Raw genomic sequence first — 26,798 nt, forward strand, 5'->3', positions numbered from 1 at the left:
GTAAAAAGTACATTATTTTCTTTAGAATGAATGTAGGAATGTAGTAAAAAGTACATTATTTTCTTTAGGAATGTACTTTAAAGTATCTTTACTTAAGCACTTTACAACACTGGTTAATTCACTGCATTAAATTAAGTTTGGAGCTGTATACAAATTGTCAGTCTTATCAAATACATTTCTAAGTAAGAATTAACACGTTTCAAAGTGTTAAAAAAAATAATAATAATTGTATTAAGTGCAGGACATGCAAGGCACAAACCATTTGGAATGTGATATTCTTCTAATGGTCATGATCGTACAGGTAAATACACACACACACACACACACACAGAGTAGGAGACAGTCAACTTCTCATCCAATAGAGGCAACCAATAAAGTACAATTGATCAATTTGAAAGGCATCAATAATTGTAATTTATCAAAGTCTAATTGATCAAGCAAATGTATACAATAATATATTATATGTATTAATGCGTATAAGAAGAACATTTAAAAGCAAAGTTGCAATAGTGTAAGTACCTCACCAGTCTAAGGATATTTGACCCGTCCTATACCAGATAGATCCCTAACACCTATGTAAATCAAAACATTCCATAGATATTAGATATACAGTTACATCTCTGGACAGGCTAAGTGCTATTTCCTCCATATTGCTTCCACCTATCCACACACTGACTCCGGTGAGGGCTTCCCAATCCTGGTCCGGGGACCCAAGGCGGTGCACGTTTTGTTTTTAGCTTAATTCAACTAATCAACTTCTCATCAAGCATTTGGTTGAATCAGGTTTGTGAGTGCGAGGGCAAAAACAAAAATGTGCCCCCTTAAGGGTCCGCGGGACCAGGATTGGGACACACGGGTAGGGGCTTGGAAAGGATTTGGAATTTTGATTTGGAACACAAACAACAGGAAGTTAAGTGTTGAGAGGGTGGGGCTTCTTTCCTTACATCACTTCCTGAGAAGTGATTTCCCGTCCTCCAGTTCCTCTGTGTATGTTGGCTCTGAAGGGGTTAACACACAGAGCAAACCTGTTAAAACAGACCCAGGATAAAGGTAGTGTGTGTGTGCTAGCAGTTCCTGTAAACTTCCAGTCATTATGCTAACGCTAGTTAGCAATGGGCCAGAAACTACCTTCAAACTGCACACAGAGACATTGAAATGTCCATTAGTGATAGAAACCACAAACCTACTCTAGACTTGATCAGTGTCTACAGATACCTTCAACAACATTATTATAAACTACAAGAAGAAACCCATCACACAGCAGCATCTTCAGAGTGGAAAAGCATAAGAGATCGGTTCTCATCCTTGGTTAAAAAAAGGGGATTGACAACCTGTCAACTGCTTGACAGCCAATCAATTGGTGAGGGGCAGGGACATTCTTGGCCACCGCTGTACCCTGATTGGTCCAGATCCATACCAATCATTCTGATTTCAGTGTCAGGGTCCGTTGAGTGGAGTGTAATCGGTGCACTCAGCAGGGATTGGTTCAGGACAGCTTAAAAAAAAAAAATATATATATATATATATATATCACTGTTCTCGTCTGTGATTGGTTGGTTGTAGTGTCAGTCACTAAGTGCTACCCGATAGGATGGTTAGTGCCGCCTCCACACTGGCGGTGTGTCTAAGATCCGGCAGGTCTGCTGCTAACAGGACCTCCAAGACCGAATACTGAGAAGAGAGAGAGACAGAGGGAAGAGAAGAGAGAGAGAGACAGACAGAGGGAAGAGAAGAGAGAGAGAGACAGACAGAGGGAAGAGAAGAGAGAGAGAGACAGACAGAGGGAAGAGAAGAGAGAGAGAGACAGACAGAGGGAAGAGAAGAGAGAGAGAGACAGAGGGAAGAGAAGAGAGAGAGAGACAGAGGGAAGAGAAGACAGAGGGAAGAGAAGAGAGAGAGAGACAGAGGGAAGAGAAAGAGAGAGAGACAGAGGGAAGAGAGAGAGAGACAGAGGGAAGAGAATAGAGAGAGAGACAGAGGGGAAGAGAGAAGAGAGAGAGAGACAGAGGGAAGAAGAGAGAGAGAGACAGAGGGAAGAGAAGAGAGAGAGAGACAGAGGGAAGAGAAGAGAGAGAGAGACAGAGGGAAGAGAAGAGAGAGAGAGACAGAGGGAAGAGAGAGAGAGACAGAGGGAAGAGAAGAGAGAGAGAGACAGAGGGAAGAGAAGAGAGAGACAGAGGGAAGAGAATAGAGAGACAGAGGGAAGAGAATAGAGAGAGAGACAGAGAAGAGAGAGAAGAGAGAGAGAGAGAGAGACAGAGGGAAGAGAATAGAGAGAGAGAGACAGAGGGAAGAGAAGAGAGAGAGACAGACAGAGGGAAGAGAATAGAGAGAGAGACAGAGGGAAGAGAATAGAGAGAGAGACAGAGGGAAGAGAATAGAGAGAGAGAGACAGAGACAGGAAGAGAATAAGAGAGAGAGAGACAGAGGGAAGAGAAGAGAGAGAGAGACAGAGGGAAGAGAAGAGAGAGAGAGACAGAGGGAAGAGAAGAGAGAGAGAGAGACAGAGGAAGAGAAGAAGAGAGAGAGAGACAGAGGGAAGAGAAGAGAGAGAGAGACAGAGGGAAGAGAAGAGAGAGAGAGACAGAGAGGGAAGGAGAGAGACAGAGAAGAGAGAGAGACAGAGGGAAGAGAAGAGAGAGAGAGAGACAGAGGGAAGAGAAGAGAGAGAGAGAGACAGAGGGAAGAGAATAGAGAGAGAGACAGAGGGAAGAGAATAGAGAGAGAGACAGAGGGAAGAGAAGAGAGAGAGACAGAGGGAAGAGAAGAGAGAGAGAGACAGAGGGAAGAGAATAGAGAGAGAGAGACAGAGGGAAGAGAAGAGAGAGAGAGACAGAGGGAAGAGAAGAAACAGAGAGAGAGAAGAGACAGAGGGAAGGGAAGAGAGAGAGACAGAGGGAAGGAAGAGAAGAGAGAGAGACAGAGGGAAGAGAATAGAGAGAGAGACAGACAGAGGGAAGAGAATAGAGAGAGAGAGACAGACAGAGGGAAGAGAAGAGAGAGAGAGACAGAGGGAAGAGAAGAGAAGAGAAGAGAGAGAGAGAGAGACAGAGGGAAGAGAAGAGAGAGAGACAGAGGAAGGAAGAGAAGAGAGAGAGACAGAGGGAAGAGAAGAGAGACAGAGGGAAGAGAAGAGAGAGAGAGACAGAGGGAAGAGAAGAGAGAGAGAGACAGAGGGAAGAGAGAGAGAGACAGAGGGAAGAGAATAGAGAGACAGAGGGAAGAGAAAGAGAGAGAGACAGAGGGAAGAGAAGAGAGAGAGAGAGAGAGACAGAGGGAAGAGAATAGAGAGAGAGAGACAGAGGGAAGAGAGAGAGAGAGAGACAGACAGAGGGAAGAGAATAGAGAGAGAGACAGAGGGAAGAGAATAGAGAGAGAGACAGAGGGAAGAGAAAGAGAGAGAGAGAGACAGAGGGAAGAGAAGAGAGAGAGAGACAGAGGGAAGAGAAGAGAGAGAGAGACAGAGGGAAGAGAAGAGAGAGAGAGACAGAGGGGGAAGAGAGAGAGAGAGAGACAGAGGGAAGAGAGAGAGAGAGAGAGAGACAGAGGGAAGAGAAGGGAAGAGAGAGAGAGAGACAGAGGGAAGAGAATAGAGAGAGAGACAGAGGGAAGAGAAGAGAGAGAGAGACAGAGGGAAGAGAAGAGAGAGAGAGAGACAGAGGGAAAGAAGAGAGAGAGAGACAGACAGAGGGAAGAGAGAGAGAGAGAGAGAGACAGAGGAAGAGAAGAGAGAGAGAGACAGAGGGACAAGAGAGAGAGAGAGAGACAGAGGGAAGAGAAGAGAGAGAGAGACAGAGGGAAGAGAAGAGAGAGAGAGAGACAGAGGGAAGAGAAGAGAGAGAGAGACAGAGGGAAGAGAAGAAGACAGAAAGAGAGAGAGAGACAGAGGGAAGAGAGAGAGAGAGACAGAGGGAAGAGAAGAGAGAGAGAGACAGAGGGAAGAGAATAGAGAGAGAGACAGACAGAGGGAAGAGAAGAGAGAGAGACAGACAGAGGGAAGAGAAGAGAGAGAGAGACAGAGGGAAGAGAAGAGAAGACAGAAAGAGAGAGAGAGAGACAGAGGGAAGAGAAGAGAGAGAGACAGAGAGAAGAGAGAGAGAGAGACAGAGGGAAGAGAAGAGAGAGAGAGACAGAGGGAAGAGAAGAGAGAGAGAGAGAGACAGAGGGAAGAGAAGAGAGAGAGAGAGACAGAGGGAAGAGGGAAGAAGAGAGAGAGAGACAGAGGGAAGAGAAGAGAGAGAGAGACAGAGGGAAGAGGAAGAGAGAGAGAGAGAGAGGGACAGAGGGAAGAGAAAGAGAGAGAGAGACAGAGGGAAGAGAAAGAGAGAGAGACAGAGGGAAGAGAAGAGAGAGAGAGACAGAGGGAAGAGAAGAGAGAGAGACAGAGAGACAGAGGGAAGAGAAGAGAGAGAGAGACAGAGGGAAGAGAAGAGAGAGAGAGACAGAGGGAAGAGAATAGAGAGAGAGAGACAGAGGGAAGAGAAGAGAGAGAGACAGAGGGAAAGAGAAGAGAGAGAGACAGAGGGAAGAGAATAGAGAGAGAGACAGACAGAGGGAAGAGAATAGAGAGAGAGACAGAGGGAAGAGAAGAGAAGAAACAGAGAAGAGAGAGAGAGAGACAGAGGGAAGAGAAGAGAGAGAGACAGAGGGAAGAGAGAGAGAGACAGAGGGAAGAGAAGAGAAGAAACAGAGAGAGAGACAGAGGGAAGAGAAGAGAGAGAGGGAAGAGAAGAGAAGAAACAGAGAGAGAGAGAGACAGAGGGAAGAGAAGAGAGAGAGAGACAGAGGGAAGAGAAGAGAAGAAACAGAGAGAGATGCAATCAGTCGGATTATACTTCATCATTGTTGGTCGACTAATGTACCTGCAGGCCAGAACACACCCAGTCAGTCAGTCAGTACCTGCAGGCCAGAACACACCCAGTCAGTCAGTCAGTACCTGCAGGCCAGAACACAGCCAGTCAGTACCTGCAGGCCAGAACACAGCCAGTCAGTCAGTCAGTACCTGCAGGCCAGAACACACCCAGTCAGTCAGTCAGTACCTGCAGGCCAGAACACACCCAGTCAGTCAGTCAGCCAGAACCACCCAGTCAGTCAGTCAGTACCTGCAGGCCAGAACACACCCAGTCAGTCAGTCAGTACCTGCAGGCCAGAACACACCCAGTCAGTCAGTCAGTACCTGCAGGCCAGAACACACCCAGTCAGTCAGTCAGTCAGTACCTGCAGGCCAGAACACACCCAGTCAGTCAGTCAGTACCTGCAGGCCAGAACACACCCAGTCAGTCAGTACCTGCAGGCCAGAACACAGCCAGTCAGTCAGTCAGTACCTGCAGGCCAGAACACACCCAGTCAGTCAGTCAGTACCTGCAGGCCAGAGAAGATGAGTCCGACCCCTCGTAGTTTGAACTGTCGTAGCAGGTCCCTGAGCTCGTTGACAACTGTATAGTCTACAGTATTGACATGATGACAGTCCAGGACCACTGACCTAGGAGGAGAGGCTGAGGGAGACAGGGAGGGGGAGAGGAGAGAAGGGGGGGGGTGGCACGCACAAGAGGAGGAAAGATTAGTCTCCCTAGGCAGACGGATTGCCTCCCACATTAACAATGTTCCAGCATTCCAGAATACACACACGCTCTCTTACCCTGCAGTGCCTGAGTGTATAGGACAGTGTTGAGGTACTCTGTGGAGGGGAAACTGAGTCCACTATCTAACTCCATCACCAAAACACCATGATCACACACCTGTATACACAGAGAGAACACACACACACACACCTGGTACACACAGAGAGCACACACACCTGTACACACAGAGAGCACACACACCTGTACACACAGAGAGCACACACACCTGTATACACAGAGAGCACACACACCTGTACACACAGAGAGCACACACACACCTGTACACACAGAGAGAACACACACACATGTACACACAGACACACCTGTTACACACAGACACACACAGACACAGCCCATAGTATTATGCACACACACACAAATGAATGCACGCACGCACACATACACATTACCTTTATGCTGGGCCTGGCTACATTGTAGAGCAGCATGAGTCCAGAAACAACTACACCTCCCACAATGCCGTACTGCACCTCCCAGAAACTCAACAGGAAGGTGATCAGGAACGGCACCAGATCAAGCTCTAACACACACACCCACACACACACAGATTTGAAAACACACACACACACACACACCCACACACACATTTGAAAACACACACACACACACACACACACACACACAGATTTGAAATACACACTGACACACAAATTCAACACAAACGACTCACTGCGTATCCTCCAGAACTGCATGACGACACGGTAGTCGACCAGGGGAGCCACAGCACAGATGATGACTGCTGCCAGAGAGGCTTTAGGGATGTAGTAGAATGCTGGCATCAGGAAGGCCAGGGACAACAGCACTACCACACCTCAACATCAGACAGATACCACACATTAATTACAGTATACTAACTACTACACAATACACTACCACACCTCAACACCAGACAGATACCACACATTAATTACAGTATACTAACTACTATACCTCAACACCAGGGGGCGGCAGACACTACACAATATTTACAAGTGTACTGCAGTATTATACAGTAAACAACTATACTACAACAACATTGCAGTACAGTACAGAGAGAGAAAGATGGATGGATAGGAGGGAGAGAGAGAAAGATGGATGGATGGGAGAGAGAGAGAGAAAGATGGATGGATAGGAGAGAGAGAGAGAAAGATGGATGGATAGGAGAGAGAAAGATGGATAGGAGAGAGAGAGAAAGATGTATGGATAGGAGAGAGAGAGAGAAAGATGGATGGATAGGAGAGAGAGAGAGAAAGATGTATGGATAGGAGAGAGAGAGAGAAAGATGATGGATAGGAGAGAGAGAGAGAAAGATGGATGGGAGAGAGAGAGAGAAAGATGGATGGATAGAGAGAGAGAGAAAGATGGATGGATATGAGAGAGAGAGAGAGAAAGATGGATGGATATGAGAGAGAGAGAGAGAAAGATGGATGGATATGAGAGAGAGAGAGAAAGATGGATGGATATGAGAGAGAGAAGAGAAAGATGGATGGATAGGAGAGAGAGAGATGGATGGATAGGAGAGAGAGAAAGATGGATGGATATGAGAGAGAGAGAGAAAGATGGATGGATATGAGAGAGAGAAAGAAAGATGGATGGATAGGAGAGAGAGAGAGAGAAAGATGGATGGATAGGAGAGAGAGAAAGATGGATGGATAGGAGAGAGAGAAAGATGGATGGATAGGAGAGAGAGAAAGATGGATGGATAGGAGAGAGAGAGAGATGGATGGATAGGAGAGAGAGAAAGATGGATGGATAGGAGAGAGAGAAAGATGGATGGATAGGAGAGAGAGAAAGATGGATGGATAGGAGAGAGAGAAAGAGAAATGGGAGTGATATTTGTAGTAAATTCTGTCTTACCAGTGACTATGCCTCCGGCTGGTGTACACACCCCTGTCTGGGAGTTCACTGCAGTCCTGAACATGGGCAGATTATACATGAGCGTGTATATAACACAAACACACACACACACACACACACTACACAGGAAACACACGGACATTAGTGTTGTCAGTATTTTCCATGGCAAAAAATAAAACACTAAGCAGACTAAACTCCTTTAAAACCTACTTTTGTAACATATTGTGTGGTACAACTTGGTTTCCAACATTAGAACTGTTTCAAGAGCTTCAGTCTGCTTCATGTTGTGTTTCCTTAGTTTCCTTACTTCCTAGTATCACCATACTGGTGTCATGGCAACACTAATGCACACACACCTTCCGAAGCTTCCTGTGACTGGATAGGCTGAGACGAAGGATCCCATAATGTTGGTTAGACCAATAGCAAACAGTTCCTGGTTGGCATTGATCCTATAGTCATTCTGACTGGCTGGGGATTCAAATCAAATCAAACTTTATTCAAAGTGCATTTAAACTCACTTAAAAGCAAAGAAGATAGAGAAACAGAATAATTATGCAAGATTTTTTAGATATTCCATCCTCAATGTGACTTCTCTGGTCAAATAAATAACAATAATAAAATAATAATAAACATTTAACAACACACGTTGGTACAGAAAGAGTGCACCAGTAACATGACACACAGCTCTCACACACACACACACACACACACACACACACACACAGCTCTCACACACACACACATACACACAGCTCTCACACACACACACACAGCTCTCACACACAGCTCACACACACACACACACACACAGCTCACACACACACACACACACACATACACACAGCTCTCTCACACACACACACAGCTCTCTCTCACACACACACACACACACACACACAGCTCTCACCGAAGGCTTTAGCGATGGCAATGCTCTCCAGTACTCCCATGAAGGGGATGACAGCCAGCCCTCCTCCAAAATCCTGCCACGGGATTGGTCAGAAGGGGTTTTCAATCACTCATATCCGAGATGTGATTGGACAACGGCATTCTAATGACTAATTACTGTTCCCTGATTGGCTTAGCATACTGACCAAGAGCGACTGGGGACCTTTGCTGTAATAGCTTGTTACTTTTCACTGTAACCTAATTGGAAACATAATACTGTGACAACTCAACACTAACAAATCAATACTGTAATATCATTGGTTCAGCTCACTCTCCCCCTGCTCTCCCCAATGGTGATAACTAAATTACGACACCCACTCTCCAGTGTCAACTCTGTATCCAAATTGGTCAATCCACCTGCCACTCCCCCGCCCTGTATCCCCATTGGTCTGTCCCCCTGTCACTCACCAACTCTGTATCCCTATTGGTCTGTCACTCACCTCTATGATCTCTCCGAAGCTGATGCTGGTACCGTTGGGCGTGGTCTCGGAGACGGGAGGGGCTCTGAACGGCGGCAGGCCCTGGGATGTTTTCCCGGTAATGGTGAAGACCGGTGAGCCAAACGCATTCCATGAGAACGCCAGGAAGGACGCCGCCACTACGACCAACGCATTACGCACTGTGGTGGGGAGACACACACATTATACTCTCTCTCTCACACACACACACACACCCCCCCCCTCCCGGTACTGACCGGTAGCGATGCCCCAGACCAGACTGTGAGCGGCCCTGGTGAGGAGGGCCTCCTGTTCTGACGGGGGTTCCAGGGTACTCTTCATCCACTGCAACGTCACCAGCAGACACAGACACAGCAGACCTAGAACCACGTCTCCTATCCTACACACACACACACACAATTACAACAATATTACACACACACACACACACACACACATTACAACATTACACACACACACACGTTACAACATTACACACACACGTTACAACAACATTACACACACACACACAAAAGTGTAGCCTACTATAGGCCTACTCTACCTGGTCTCAGGTTTCCTGTAGAAGGTGTAGACCAGTCCTCTACTCTACCTGGTCTCAGGTTTCCTGTAGAAGGTGTAGACCAGTCTCTCTAGGTTTCCTGGTCTCACCTGTAGAAGGTGTGGTCTTTACCTGGTCTCAGGTTTCCTGTAGAAGGTGTAGACCAGTCCTCTACTCTACCTGGTCTCAGGTTTCCTGTAGAAGGTGTAGACCAGTCCTCTACTCTACCTGGTCTCAGGTTTCCTGTAGAAGGTGTAGACCAGTCCTCTACTCTACCTGGTCTCAGGTTTCCTGTAGAAGGTGTAGACCAGTCCTCTACTCTACCTGGTCTCAGGTTTCCTGTAGAAGGTGTAGACCAGTCCTCTACTCTACCTGGTCTCAGGTATCCTGTAGAAGGTGTAGACCAGTCCTCTACTCTACCTGGTCTCAGGTTTCCTGTAGAAGGTGTAGACCAGTCCTCTACTCTACCTGGTCTCAGGTTTCCTGTAGAAGGTGTAGACCAGTCCTCTACTCTACCTGGTCTCAGGTTTCCTGTAGAAGGTGTAGACCAGTCCTCTACTCTACCTGGTCTCAGGTTTCCTGTAGAAGGTGTAGACCAGTCCTCTACTCTACCTGGTCTCAGGTATCCTGTAGAAGGTGTAGTAGACCTGCAGGAAGAACTCATGAGGTATATCCTTCAGTCCCAGCACATTCTGGAGACAGAATAACACTGGATTAACACTGTCCTCACACAGGGATGTGTGTGTGTGTGTGTGTGTGTGTGTGTGTGTGTGTGTGTGTGTGTGTGTGTGTGTGTCTCACCTTGACTTGACCGAAGCCTATGGTTACCGCGGCAGCACAGGTGAAGCCTTTGATCACCGGAAATGAGATGAAGTCCAGAAGAAACCCTGAAACCAGAAATTATCTAGAAATAGAACTTTGAGGATGATCTAGAACCAGAACTATGAGGGTGATCTAGAACCATAACTATGAGGGTGATCTCGAACCAGGACTACGAGGATGATCTAGAACCAGAACTACGAGGTTGATCTAGAACCAGGACTATGAGGATGATCTAGAACCAGAACTATGAGGTTGATCTAGAACCAGGACTACAAGGTTGATCTAGAACCAGGACTACAAGGTTGATCTAGAACCAGGACTACAAGGTTGATCTAGAACCAGAACTACAGGGTTGATCTAGAACCAGGACTACGAGGGTGATCTAGAACAAGGACTATGAGGGTGATCTAGAACCATAACTACAAGGATGATCTAGAACCAGAACTACGAGGGTGATCTAGAACCAGAACTACGAGGGTGATCTAGAACCAGAACTACAAGGGTGATCTAGAACCAGAACTATGAGGATGATCTTGAAGACAATCTACAACAAACTATTATTTCTCCCCTACCCAAACGTAGTAGAGCCATGGCGGTCTGTATGGTTCCACAGATCAGGCTGAGGAGGACGGCTCGGACCGGGTCTCCCCCCACGTAGGAGGCACACAGCAGGGACATGATGGCAGTAGGACCCAGGGTTACATCCTTGGAGGTTCCCAGAAACGTATAGATGAACCCACCCATGAAGGCTGAGTACAAGCCGTACTGTAGAGAGGGGGATCATTTGACTTAAAGGAAGTAGAGAGAGATCTGCACTTCCTAACCTCCTGCCAAATGTATAACCATATTAGAGACATACATTTCCTTCAGATTACACAGACCCACAAAGAATTCGAAAACAAATCCAATTTTGATAAACTCCCATATCTACTGGGTGAAATACCACAGTGTTCCATCACAGCGGCAAGATTTGTGACCTGTTGCCACAAGAAAAGGGCAACCAGTGAAGAACAAACACCATTGTAAATACAATCCATATGTATTTATTTTCCATTTTGTACTTTAACTAACTATTTGCACATCGCTACAACACTGTATATAGACATAACATGACATTTGAAATGTCTTTATTATTTTGGAAAATGTGTGAGTGTAATGTTTACTGTTAGTTTTTAGTGTTTATTTCACGTTTGTTCATCCATTTCACTTGCTTTGGCAACGTAAACATATGATTCCCATGCCAATAAAGCCCTTTGAATTGAATTGAGAGAGAGCAAGAGCCAGAGAGAGACAGACAGACAGACAGACAGACAGAGCGAGAAAGAGCGAGAAAGACAGACAGACAGACAGACAGACAGACAGACAGACAGACAGAGACACAGAGAGACAGAGAGAGCGAGAAAGAGCGAGAAAGAGCGAGACAGACAGACAGACAGAGAGAGAGACAGAGAGACAGAGAGACAGAGAGAGGGGTCTGGGTAGGGAAAAAAAAGAGAGTAGAGGAGAAGTGAGGGGGATTGTAGGAGAAAATGGAGGGAGAAGAGTGTTATGTCAGGTAGCAGGTAAAAGAGTCCCCGAGGTAAAGCTGTAGTGTACTAAAACATGAGAGGACTTGATGACTATGGTCTATAGACACTCAGGCCTATGAACTGTGTCCCTATTCATTCCCCCATAGGGCTCCGGTCAAAAGTAGTGCACTATATAGGACATAGGGTGCCATTTGGGATGCACACTGAGGTCTATAAAGCTATATGATCCAATAACATGTTCAACATTACACTCAACTATGCTTACTGTGAGGGGTTGGATAATGTAACAACATAGGTGTGCCAAAAGTTTATTAATACAACACTAGAAACAGCATGTGATCCTTCTGGCGTGAGAGGCCTTGTCCCAGAGATATAGCAGGTACTTCTACTACCACTCACCAGTACAGGTAGGCCTAACTATTTAACCCTGACTCCTCCCTCTCACCTGTACAGATAAACCCTGCCCCCAGCCCCTCCCTCTCACCTGTACAGATAAACCCTGCCCCCAGCCCCTCCCTCTCACCTGTACAGATATACCCTGCCCCCAGCCCCTCCCTCTCACCTGTACAGATAAATCCTACCCCTTGGCTCCTTCCTCTCACCTGTACAGATATACCCTGCCCCCAGCCCCTGCCTCTCACCTGTACAGATAAATCCTACCCCTTGGCTCCTTCCTCTCACCTGTACAGATATACCCTGCCCCCAGCCCCTGCCTCTCACCTGTACAGATAAATCCTACCCCTTGGCTCCTTCCTCTCACCTGTACAGATAAACCCCCACCCCTTGGCTCCTTCCTCTCACCTGTACAGATATACCCTGCCCCCAGCCCCTCCCTCTCACCTGTACAGATATACCCTGCCCCCAGCCCCTCCCTCTCACCTGTACAGATAAATCCTACCCCTTGGCTCCTTCCTCTCACCTGTACAGATAAACCCCCACCCCTTGGCTCCTTCCTCTCACCTGTACAGATAAATCCTACCCCTTGGCTCCTTCCTCTCACCTGTACAGATAAACCCCCACCCCTTGGCTCCTTCCTCTCACCTGTACAGATAAATCCTACCCCTTGGCTCCTTCCTCTCACCTGTACAGATAAATCCTACCCCTTGGCTCCTTCCTCTCACCTGTACAGATATACCCTGCCCCCAGCCCCTCCCTCTCACCTGTACAGATATACCCTGCCCCCAGCCCCTCCCTCTCACCTGTACAGATAAATCCTACCCCTTGGCTCCTTCCTCTCACCTGTACAGATAAACCCTCCCCCAGCCCCTCCCTCTCACCTGTACAGATAAATCCTACCCTTTGGCTCCTTCCTCTCACCTGTACAGATAAACCCTCCCCCAGCCCCTCCCTCTCACCTGTACAGCTAAAATCCCACCCCTGGCTCCTCCCTCTCACCTGTACAGATAAACCCTGCCCCCAGCCCCTGCCTCTCACCTGTACAGATAAAATCCCACCCCTGGCTCCTCCCTCCCACCTGTACAGACAAACCCCCACCCCTGGCTCCTCCCTCTCACCTGTACAGATATACCCTGCCCCCAGCCCCTCCCTCTCACCTGTACAGATATACCCTGCCCCCAGCCCCTCCCTCTCACCTGTACAGACAAACCCCTGCCCCTTGCTCCTCCCTCTCACCTGTACAGATATACCCTGCCCCCAGCCCCTCCCTCTCACCTGTACAGACAAACCCCTGCCCCCAGCCCCTCCCTCTCACCTGTACAGACAAACCCCCACCCCTGGCTCCTCCCTCTCACCTGTACATACTATGGTCTATAGACACTCAGGCCTATGAACTGTGATCCATTGGATCTCTCACCTGTACAGGTAGGCCGGCCACCTCAGCATAAGCCAGGGCCTGTGGTACGGTGGTTAGACCCACGGTGAGACCTGCTATCAGGTCCATCTGGAGCCAGCTCAGCCTGTACCTGGAGGTGGAGAAAACACAGAAAGACTTGTGTTAGCTCCCCAAGGATTTAGATTGAAAGAGAGAGAGACACAGAGACCAAGACATATTTGACAGTAAATAAATAACGTTCAGACAACATGCCTTAATAACCCTGCTGGTTTAGTTTGGGTTCACTGTTCTGAACTCCCAGCACAGATAAGAATATGCTAGTTTAGTTTGGGTTCACTGTTCTGAACTCCCAGCACAGATAAGCATATGAATTTACATGTGTCCTAAGTATCAATCATGCAAATACATATATTTTTTATTGTGGCAAGGCGTCAGTGACATTCATATCTATGCTCCTCTGTTCTCTATCCATGGAATTAGTCCACTGCGCCACCAGGATGGAGCTAGCAGGCCATGTTTTCTTAACTCTTTCAAAGCTGTTCCTTTTAGCTCATTTAGACCCCATATCAAAGTAATCAACCCCTCATTAAGATCAGGGTTGGCCAATTAGTGGGCACAGCCAACAACTGAACATTATGTAAAAACAATAAAGGAGAGAGTTTTGTTGACGCTGAGAACGGAATGTATTTGTTTTTAAATAACATTCTTAGAACGTTCTTTGAACTTTACTAATGTTTTCTCGTGGTTTTTATGGAAGGTTTTCTTAATGTTCTGAGAACATGACTTTAAATCGAACCATGAAGAAACCTGTAGAAAACGTTATGCTGAAGTACTGACGTTTCCACCTAAGAAACACATGGTTCTCAGAACATTATGTGCTAGCTGGGCAGCCTTTGTCTCTCATCACCAGAGAAAGAGATGAGGGTGGGACACCTACTTGGGTAACCAGGTGAGGATGGGGAGCCAGGCCTGGAGGGTTCTGTAGGAGCAGCAGGAGGCCATTCTCTCCCCCAGAGAGGACCTTCCAATCTGGGGCCCGGGCCGGTCCACTAGGGGCTCCATCATGTTGCCTGGAACCAGGACGGAACAGGACAGAGGAGGGTCTGTAGTTGGTGAAGGGCCGAACATGAGATGGAGGAGGCGGAGAGATGTTAATGTAGACAGAGAGCAGAGTCATAGACAGACAGGCAGACACACACAAAGTGCTGACAAGCAGATTTTGAGACTACAGTACACACACACACACACAAGAAAACCAATCCAATGTCTCCATTCCATAGACACACAAACAGGCAAAACCAGGAAGGTACTGTAGGTGGCAGCAGTAGGCCAGGTAGGTTGTGTTTGCTTACCTCAGTCCTCAGGGTGGGTGAGGTTCAAACTCGACTATAATATGACATCCACGTCTTCACACTCCAATTAGGCAGGTAAAAGAGGACAAAACACCAAGAGAGCAGAGAATCACCAAGGTTCCCAGAACCGTCAGATCTCACATCATTCTAGAATCCAGAAAGGCAAGATCCTCCCAGTGTGTCTCCATTCCATGTGTGGTATTACAGGTTCACTCACTGTGATGAAAGAACAGAAAGAAAGGAGAAAAGTGGTCAATTAAATCCAGCAATAAAAGCCCATAAAGAACAAAGACAACGATGGTAAAATAGAGGACATACTGTAGACTGTCGTCTCCTGACAGACTTAAAGGGAAATGGTTTCGCTTGTCAGCAATCGAGTTTTCAAGATAAGCTACTTTCAAAATACAGAAATCATCCCCGTATGACGTATTCGGCATCATATGGTGATGATGTCTCTATTTTGAAAGTTGCTTATCTTAAAAATTGGATTGCTGACTAGCATAACATGTTGGGACTATGTCAACAATGGACTCATGGAACAAATACTGTACCAAACGGTCGTTTTAGGGTGGACTTTTCCTTTAACTATTCAAATCCTACCCACAAGTGTGAGATTTATATCAGGGTGCCAACCAAGATGAACTAGACTGTGAGCTACGTGCATTTATCAGTCAGTCTACTATACTCTACTTTCATCCCTGTACTGCTGACAGAGCAAAATGAGCAAAATATTTATGTCTCACTTATTTATTGAATATATAGTTTCTAAATTCAGTCGAGGCAAAAGAACATATGCAGATTGATTTAACTATCACCATGCCAACCCACTCCATTTAAAATCTATGGCTATGGTGTCACCATGCCAACCCACTCCATTTCAAATCTATGGCTATGGTGTCACCATGCCAACCCACTCCATTTAAAATCTATGGCTATGGTGTCACCATGCCAACCCACTCCATTTCAAATCTATGGCTATGGTGTCACCATGCCAACCCACTCCATTTCAAATCTATGGCTATGGTGTCACCATGCCAACCCACTCCATTTCAAATCTATGGCTATGGTGTCACCATGCCAACCCACTCCATTTAAAATCTATGGCTATGGTGTCACCATGCCAACCCACTCCATTTAAAATCTATGGCATCACCATGCCAACCCACCTGATTCCATTTAGAATATACGGCTATGGTATCACCATACCAACCCACCCCATCCCATCCAGAATGTATGGCTATGGTATCACCATGCCAACCCATCCCATTTAGAATATATGGTTATGGTATCACCATGCCAACCCACCCCATTTAGAATACATGGCTATGGTATCACCATGCCAACCCACCCCATCCCATCCAGGATATATGGCTATGGTGTCACCATGCCACATCATCCCATTTAGAACATATGGCATCACCATGCCAACTCACCCCATCCCATTTAGAATTTGCTATGGTATTACCATGCCAACACACCACATCCCATCTAGAATATACGGCTATGGTATCACCATGCCAACCCATTTAGAATATATGGCTATGGTATCACCATGCCAACCCACCACATCCCATTTAGAATATACAGCTATGGTAACACCATGCCAATCCACCCAAAATATATGGCTATGGTATCACCATGCCAACCCACCCCATTTAGAATATATGGCTATGGTATCACCATGCCAACCCACCCCATCCCATTTAGAATATACAGCTATGGTATCACCATGCCAACCCACCCCATTTAGAATATATGGCTATGGTATCACCATGCCAACCCACCCCATCCCATTTAGAATATACAGCTATGGTATCACCATGCCAACCCACCCTAAATATATGGCTATGGTATCACCATGCCAACCCACCCCATCCAGAATATATGGCTACGGTATCACCATGCCAACCCACCCCATTTAGAATATATGGCTATGGTATCACCATGCCAACCCATCCCATTTAGAATATACAGCTATGGTATCACCATGCCAACCCACCCCATCCCATTTAGAATTTGCTATGGTATTACCATGCCAACACACCACATCCAATCTAGAATATACGGCTATGGTATCACCATGCCAGCACATTTAGAATATATGGCTATGGTATCACCATAACAACCCACCCCATCCCATTTAGAATATACAGCTATGGTATCACCATGCCAATCCACCCAAAATATATGGCTATGGTATCACCATGCCAACCCACCCCATTTAGAATATATGGCTATGGTATCACCATGCCAACCCACCCCATCCCATTTAGAATATACGGCTATGGTATCACCATGCCAACCCACCCCATCCAGAATATATGGCTATGGTATCACCATGCCAACCCATCCCATTTAGAATATATGGCTATGGTATCACCATGCCAATCCACCCAAAATATATGGCTATGGCATCACCATGCCAACCCACCCCACCCCATTTAGAATATATGGCTATGGTATCACCATGCCAACCCACCCCATTTAGAATATATGGCTATGGTTTCGCCATGCCAACCCATCCCATTTAGAATATATGGCTATGGTATCACCATGCCAATCCACCCAAAATATATGGCTATGGCATCACCATGCCAACCCACCCCATTTAGAATATATGGCTATGGTGTCACCATGCCAACCCACCCCATCTAGAATATATGGCTATGGTATCACCATGCCAACCCACCACATCCCATTTAGAATATATGGCTATGGTATCACCATGCCAACCCACCACATCCCATTTAGAATATATGGCTATGGTATCACCATGCCAACCCACCACATCCCATTTAGAATATATGGCTATGGTATCACCATGCCAACCCACCCCATCCCATTTAGAATATACAGCTATGGTATCACCATGCCAACATTTAGAATATATGGCTATGGTATCACCATGCCAACCCACCCCATCCCATTTAGAATATACAGCTATGGTATCACCATGCCAATCCACCCAAAATATATGGCTATGGTATCACCATGCCAACCCACCCCATTTAGAATATATGGCTATGGTATCACCATGCCAACCCACCCCATCCCATCCAGAATATATGGCTATGGTATCACCATGCCAACCCACCCATCCCATTTAGAATATATGGCTATGGTATCACCATGCCAACTCCCATCCCATTTAGAATATATGGCTATGGTATCACCATGCCACCCATCCCATTTAGAATATATGGCTATGGTATCACCATGCCAACCCACCCCATTTAGAATATATGGCTATGGTATCACCATGCCAACCCACATCCCATTTAGAATATATGGCTATGGTTTCACCATGCCAAACCCCATCCCATTTAGAATATATGGCTATGGTATCACCATGCCAATCCACCCAAAATATATGGCTATGGTATCACCATGCCAACCCACCCCATTTAGAATATATGGCTATGGTATCACCATGCCAACCCACCCCATCCCATTTAGAATATATGGCTATGGTATCACCATGCCAACCCACCACCCATTTAGAATATATGGCTATGGTATCACCATGCCAACCCACCACATCCCCCATTAGAATATATGGCTATGGTATCACCATGCCAACCCACCACATCCCATTTAGAATATATGGCTATGGTATCACCATGCCAACCCACCCCATCCCATTTAGAATATATGGCTATGGTATCACCATGCCAACCCACCACATCCCATTTAGAATATATGGCTATGGTATCACCATGCCAACCACCACATCCCATTTAGAATATATGGCTATGGTATCATCATCCCATTTAGAATATATGGCTATGGTATCACCATAACAACCCACCACATCCCATTTAGAATATATGGCTATGGTATCACCATGCCAACCCACCCCATTTAGAATATATGGCTATGGTATCACCATGCCAACCCACCCCATCCCATTTAGAATATATGGCTATGGTATCACCATGCCAACCCACCCCATTTAGAATATATGGCTATGGTATCACCATGCCAACCCATCCCATTTAGAATATATGGCTATGGTATCACCATGCCAACCCACCCCATCCCATTTAGAATATATGGCTATGGTATCACCATGCCAACCCACCCATCCCATTTAGAATATATGGCTATGGTATCACCATGCCAACCCACCACATCCCATTTAGAATATATGGCTATGGTATCACCCATCCCATGGCTAATCACCATGCCAACGCACCACATCCCATTTAGAATATATGGCTATGGTATCACCATGCCAAACCCATCCCATTTAGAATATATGGCTATGGTATCACCATGCCAACCCACATCCCATTTAGAATATATGGCTATGGTATCACCATGCCAACACCACATCCCATTTAGAATATATGGCTATGGTATCACCATGCCAACCCACCACATCCCATTTAGAATATATGGCTATGGTATCACCATGCCAACCCACCACATCCCATTTAGAATATATCTATGGTATCACCATGCCAACCCACCCCATCCCATTTAGAATATATGGCTATGGTATCACCATGCCAACCCACCACATCCCATTTAGAATATATGGCTATGGTATCACCATGCCAACCCACATCCCATTTAGAATATATGGCTATGGTATCACCATGCCAACCCACCACATCCCATTTAGAATATATGGCTATGGTATCACCATGCCAACCCACCACATCCCATTTAGAATATATGGCTATGGTATCACCATGCCAACCCACCACATCCCATTTAGAATATATGGCTATGGTATCACCATGCCAACCCACCACATCATTTAGAATATATGGCTATGGTATCACCATTTAGAATATATGGCTATGGTATCACCATGCCAACCCACCACATCCCATTTAGAATATATGGCTATGGTATCACCATGCCAACCCACCCATCCCATTTAGAATATATGGCTATGGTATCACCATGCCAACCCACCACATCCCATTTAGAATATATGGCTATGGTATCACCATGCCAACCCACCACATCCCATTTAGAATATATGGCTATGGTGTCACCATGCCAATCATCCCATTTAGAATATAATCACCATGCCAACCCACCACATCCCATTTAGAATATATGGCTATGGTATCACCATGCCAACCCACCACATCCCATTTAGAATATATGGCTATGGTATCACCATGCCAACCACATCCCATTTAGAATATATGGCTATGGTATCACCATGCCAACCCACCACATCCCATTTAGAATATATGGCTATGGTATCACCATGCCAACCCACCCATCCCATTTAGAATATATGGCCATGGTATCACCATGCCAACCCACCACATCCCATTTAGAATATATGGCTATGGTATCACCATGCCAACCCACCACATCCCATTTAGAATATATGGCTATGGTATCACCATGCCAACCCACCACCCCATTTAGAATATATGGCTATGGTATCACCATGCCAACCCACCCCATCCCATTTAGAATATATGGCTATGGTATCACCATGCCAACCCACCCATCCCATGGCTATGGTATCACCAATGCCAATGGTATCCCATGCCAACCCACCCCCATCCAGAATATATGGCTATGGTATCACCATGCCAACCCACCACATCCCATTTAGAATATATGGCTATGGTATCACCATGCCAACCCACCCATCCCATTTAGAATATATGGCTATGGTATCACCATGCCAACCCACCACATCCCATTTAGAATATATGGCTATGGAATCACCATGCCAACCCACATCCACATGGTATCACCATTCCCAGAATATATGGCTATGGTATCACCATGCCAACCCACCACATCCCATTTAGAATATGGCTATGGTATCACCATGCCAACCCATCCCATTTAGAATATATGGCTATGGTATCACCATGCCAACCCACCACATCCCATTTAGAATATATGGCTATGGTATCACCATGCCAACCCACCCCATCCCATTTAGAATATATGGCTATGGTATCACCATGCCAACCCACATCCCATTTAGAATATATGGCTATGGTATCACCATGCCAACCCATCCCATTTAGAATATATGGCTATGGTATCACCATGCCAACCCACCCATCCCATTTAGAATATATGGCTATGGTATCACCATGCCAACCCACCACATCCCATTTAGAATATATGGCTATGGTATCACCATGCCAACCCACCACATCTCATTTAGAATATATGGCTATGGTATCACCATGCCAACCACCCATCCCATTTAGAATATATGGCCATGGTATCACCATGCCAATCCATCCCATTTAGAATATATGGCTATGTATCACCATGCCAACCCACCACATCCAATCACCATGCCAACCCACCACATCCCATTTAGAATATATGGCTATTGTATCACCATGCCAACCCACCACATCCCATTTAGAATATATGGCTATGGTATCACCATGCCAACCCACCACATCCCATTTAGAATATATGGCTATGGAATCACCATGCCAACCCACCACATCTCATTTAGAATATATGGCTATTGTATCACCATGCCAACCCACCACATCCCATTTAGAATATATGGCTATGGTATCACCATGCCAACCCACCACATCCAATCACCATGCCACCATGCCACCACATCCCATTTAGAATATATGGCTATGGTATCACCATGCCAACCCACCACATCCCATTTAGAATATATGGCTATGGTATCACCATGCCAAACCCATCCCATTTAGAATATATGGCTATGGTATCACCATGCCAACCCACCCATTTAAATATATGGCTATGGTATCACCATGCCAACCCACCCCATTAGAATATATGGCTATGGTATCACCATGCCAACCCACCCCATTTAGAATATATGGCTATGGTATCACCATGCCAACCCACCACCCATTTAGAATATATGGCTATGGTATCACCATGCCAACCCACCACATCCCATTTAGAATATATGGCTATGGTATCACCATGCCAACCCACCACATCCCATTTAGAAATATGGCTATGGTATCACCATGCCAGCCCATTTAGAATATATGGCTATGGTATCACCATGCCAACCCACCCCATCCCATTTAGAATATATGGCTATGGTATCACCATGCCAATCCACCCAAAATATATGGCTATGGTATCACCATGCCAACCCACCCCATTTAGAATATATGGCTATGGTATCACCATGCCAACCCACCCCATCCCATTTAGAATATATGGCTATGGTATCACCATGCCAACCCACCCCATCCAATTTAGAATATATGGCTATGGTATCACCATGCCAACCCACCACATCCCATTTAGAATATATGGCTATGGTATCACCATGCCAACCCATCCCATTTAGAATATATGGCTATGGTATCACCATGCCAACCCACCACATCCCATTTAGAATATATGGCTATGGTATCACCATGCCAACCCACCCCATTTAGAATATATGGCTATGGTATCACCATGCCAACCCACCCCATTTAGAATATATGGCTATGGTATCACCATGCCAACCCATCCCATTTAGAATATATGGCTATGGTATCACCATGCCAACCCACCACATCCCATTTAGAATATATGGCTATGGTATCACCATGCCAACCCACCACATCCCATTTAGAATATATGGCTATGGTATCACCATGCCAACCCACCACATCCCATTTAGAATATATGGCTATGGTATCACCATGCCAACCCACCACATCTCATTTAGAATATATGGCTATGGTATCACCATGCCAACCCACCACATCCCATTTAGAATATATGGCTATGGTATCACCATGCCAACCCACCACATCCAATTTAGAATATACGGCTATGGTATCACCATGCCAACCCACCACATCCCATTTAAAATATATGGCTATGGTATCACCATGCCAACCCATCCCATTTAGAATATATGGCTATGGTATCACCATGCCAACCCACCCCATTTAGAATATATGGCTATGGTATCACCATGCCAACCCACCACATCCCATTTAGAATATATGGCTATGGTATCACCATGCCAACCCACCACATCCCATTTAGAATATATGGCTATGGTATCACCATGCCAACCCACCACATCCCATTTAGAATATATGGCTATGGAATCACCATGCCAACCCACCACATCTCATTTAGAATATATGGCTATTGTATCACCATGCCAACCCACCACATCCCATTTAGAATATATGGCTATGGTATCACCATGCCAACCCACCACATCCCATTTAGAATATATGGCTATGGAATCACCATGCCAACCCACCACATCTCATTTAGAATATATGGCTATTGTATCACCATGCCAACCCACCACATCCCATTTAGAATATATGGCTATGGTATCACCATGCCAACCCACCACATCCCATTTAGAATATATGGCTATGGTATCACCATGCCAACCCACCACATCCCATTTAGAATATATGGCTATGGTATCACCATGCCAACCCACCACATCCCATTTAGAATATATGGCTATGGTATCACCATGCCAACCCACCACATCCCATTTAGAATATATGGCTATGGTATCACCATGCCAACCCACCACATCCCATTTAGAATATATGGCTATGGAATCACCATGGTATCACCATGCCAACCCACCACATCCCATTTAGAATATATGGCTATGGTATCACCATGCCAACCCACCCATCCCATTTAGAATATATGGCTATGGTATCACCATGCCAACCCACCACACATTTAGAATATATGGCTATGGTATCACCATGCCAACCCACCACATCCCATTTAGAATATATGGCTATGGTATCACCATGCCAACCCACCACATCCCATTTAGAATATATGGCTATGGAATCACCATGCCAACCCACCACATCTCATTTAGAATATATGGCTATTGTATCACCATGCCAACCCACCACATCCCATTTAGAATATATGGCTATGGTATCACCATGCCAACCCACCACATCCAATCACCATGCCAACCCACCACATCCCATTTAGAATATATGGCTATAGTATCACCATGCCAACCCACCACATCCCATTTAGAATATATGGCTATGGTATCACCATGCCAACCCATCCCATTTAGAATATATGGCTATGGTATCACCATGCCAACCCACCCCATCCCATTTAGAATATATGGCTATGGTATCACCATGCCAACCCACCACATCCCATTTAGAATATATGGCTATGGTGTCACCATGCCAACCCACCCCATCCCATTTAGAATATATGGCTATGGTGTCACCATGCCAACCCACCCCATCTAGAATATATGGCTATGGTATCACCATGCCAACCCACCACATGACATTTAGAATATATGGCTATGGTATCACCATGCCAACCCACCACATCCCATTTAGAATATATGGCTATGGTATCACCATGCCAACCCACCACATCCCATTTAGAATATATGGCTATGGAATCACCATGCCAACCCACCACATCTCATTTAGAATATATGGCTATGGTATCACCATGCCAACCCACCACATCCCATTTAGAATATATGGCTATGGTATCACCATGCCAACCCACCACATCCCATTTAGAATATATGGCTATGGAATCACCATGCCAACCCACCACATCTCATTTAGAATATATGGCTATTGTATCACCATGCCAACCCACCACATCCCATTTAGAATATATGGCTATGGTATCACCATGCCAACCCACCACATCCAATCACCATGCCAACCCACCACATCCCATTTAGAATATATGGCTATAGTATCACCATGCCAACCCACCACATCCCATTTAGAATATATGGCTATGGTATCACCATGCCAACCCACCACATCCCATTTAGAATATATGGCTATGGTATCACCATGCCAACCCATCCCATTTAGAATATATGGCTATGGTATCACCATGCCAACCCACCACATCCCATTTAGAATATATGGCTATGGTGTCACCATGCCAACCCACCCCATCTAGAATATATGGCTATGGTATCACCATGCCAACCCACCACATGACATTTAGAATATATGGCTATGGTATCACCATGCCAACCCACCACATCCCATTTAGAATATATGGCTATGGTATCACCATGCCAACCCACCACATCCCATTTAGAATATATGGCTATGGAATCACCATGCCAACCCACCACATCTCATTTAGAATATATGGCTATTGTATCACCATGCCAACCCACCACATCCCATTTAGAATATATGGCTATGGTATCACCATGCCAACCCACCACATCCCATTTAGAATATATGGCTATGGAATCACCATGCCAACCCACCACATCTCATTTAGAATATATGGCTATTGTATCACCATGCCAACCCACCACATCCCATTTAGAATATATGGCTATGGTATCACCATGCCAACCCACCACATCCAATCACCATGCCAACCCACCACATCCCATTTAGAATATATGGCTATAGTATCACCATGCCAACCCACCACATCCCATTTAGAATATATGGCAATCCCATGCCAACCCATCCCATTTAGAATATATGGCTATGGTATCACCATGCCAACCCACCCCATCCCATTTAGAATATATGGCATCCCATTTAGAATATATGGTATGGTCACCATGCCAACCCACCCCATCCCATTTAGAATATATGGCTATGGTGTCACCATGCCAACCCACCCCATCTAGAATATATGGCTATGGTATCACCATGCCAACCCACCACATGACATTTAGAATATATGGCTATGGTATCACCATGCCAACCCACCACATCCCATTTAGAATATCACCATGCCAACCCACCACATCCCATTTATGGTATCACCATGCCAACCCACCACATCCCATTTAGAATATATGGCTATGGAATCACCATGCCAACCCACCACATCTCATTTAGAATATATGGCTATTGTATCACCATGCCAACCCACCACATCCCATTTAGAATATATGGCTATGGTATCACCATGCCAACCCACCACATCCCATTTAGAATATATGGCTATGGAATCACCATGCCAACCCACCACATCTCATTTAGAATATATGGCTATTGTATCACCATGCCAACCCACCACATCCCATTTAGAATATATGGCTATAGTATCACCATGCCAACCCACCACATCCAATTTAGAATATACTGCTATGGCGCTGACTGGCAAATTTATTTGACACTGGCTAGCCACGATCACATGACAATTTGGTTGAAGATCTACTTTACAATTTGCATTCTGGTCTCATACAGTTTTAAATTTGTTATTGGGTCCACAGTCATTTTCATAGCTGCTCAGGCCTCAGGCGCACACACAGACACACACACAAAATGGTATGTACGGCCTGCACCAGGAAGTCCATCACTTCAACTCGTCTGACGGAGTACAAAGCCTACCTTTACTGCTGGGCCAAGCACAGGTAGGTAACACACATTCACCCGTCACACTCATCATTACACGTACCCCACACACACACACACACACACACACACACACACACACACACACACACAACATTGCCAAGATCTTACACATACATACATACATATGTAACGACCCTGGGTTTATTACAATATACACTGTACAGACAGAGACAGACACACACGGACGGACGGATACACATACTAGGCAGGCAAATACTGACTGGCAATAAAATGATCCAGTGGAATGGACAAAGAATGAATTACTTAAATAGACAAACCTATTTCCAGGCGATATATTCTTTATGAAACGCCTGTGTTCTTCAATCACAATACATCTATTCTTTCGTTTACTGACCGCAGCAACTAAGCGAGGTCAGCAACATAATCACTGCAGTTTCTTCAAAACCACTTCCCTTAAATGTAACTTGTGCTGATCAAGACACCATCTTCCCTAAATGTCACTTGCGCTGAGCAAGAAAGAAAAAAAGAGCGACTTCCGTTGCGTCCACTCTTCTCCGGCAAAACTTAAACACTCCGCCTCA

The 26,798-nt window shown here is 45.6% G+C and overlaps 1 protein-coding gene across 6 annotated transcripts; it reads right to left on the bottom strand.

Annotated features, from left to right (window-relative positions):
• Positions 1-175: 175 nt before the first annotated feature.
• On the bottom strand, positions 176-26,775 carry slc26a11 (solute carrier family 26 member 11). 6 transcript variants are annotated; one of them, XM_065001239.1, is made up of 17 exons: positions 26,535-26,770; positions 14,912-15,127; positions 14,497-14,662; positions 13,581-13,689; positions 10,811-11,003; positions 10,218-10,303; positions 10,029-10,108; positions 9,115-9,257; positions 8,861-9,039; positions 8,383-8,455; positions 7,832-7,943; positions 7,476-7,531; positions 6,310-6,450; positions 6,032-6,159; positions 5,639-5,738; positions 5,362-5,495; positions 176-1,671 (listed from the first exon to the last, which is right to left on the bottom strand). In XM_065001239.1, exons 3-17 carry the CDS (start codon positions 14,622-14,624, stop codon positions 1,573-1,575), a joined length of 1,761 nt encoding a protein of 586 aa, XP_064857311.1. In that variant the 5' UTR covers positions 14,625-14,662; positions 14,912-15,127; positions 26,535-26,770; the 3' UTR covers positions 176-1,572. The 6 variants fall into 6 exon arrangements, 4 of the variants coding, with proteins under 4 accessions (XP_064857311.1, XP_064857310.1, XP_064857309.1 ...); XM_065001238.1 differs by having other exon boundaries at positions 6,032-6,450; positions 14,497-14,629; positions 26,535-26,772; XM_065001237.1 differs by having other exon boundaries at positions 6,032-6,450; positions 26,535-26,772.
• Between the last annotated feature and the right edge of the window lie 23 nt (positions 26,776-26,798).

Source organism: Oncorhynchus nerka, linkage group LG15 (genome assembly GCF_034236695.1).
Source record: "Oncorhynchus nerka isolate Pitt River linkage group LG15, Oner_Uvic_2.0, whole genome shotgun sequence".
Lineage (NCBI taxonomy): Eukaryota > Metazoa > Chordata > Actinopteri > Salmoniformes > Salmonidae > Oncorhynchus > Oncorhynchus nerka.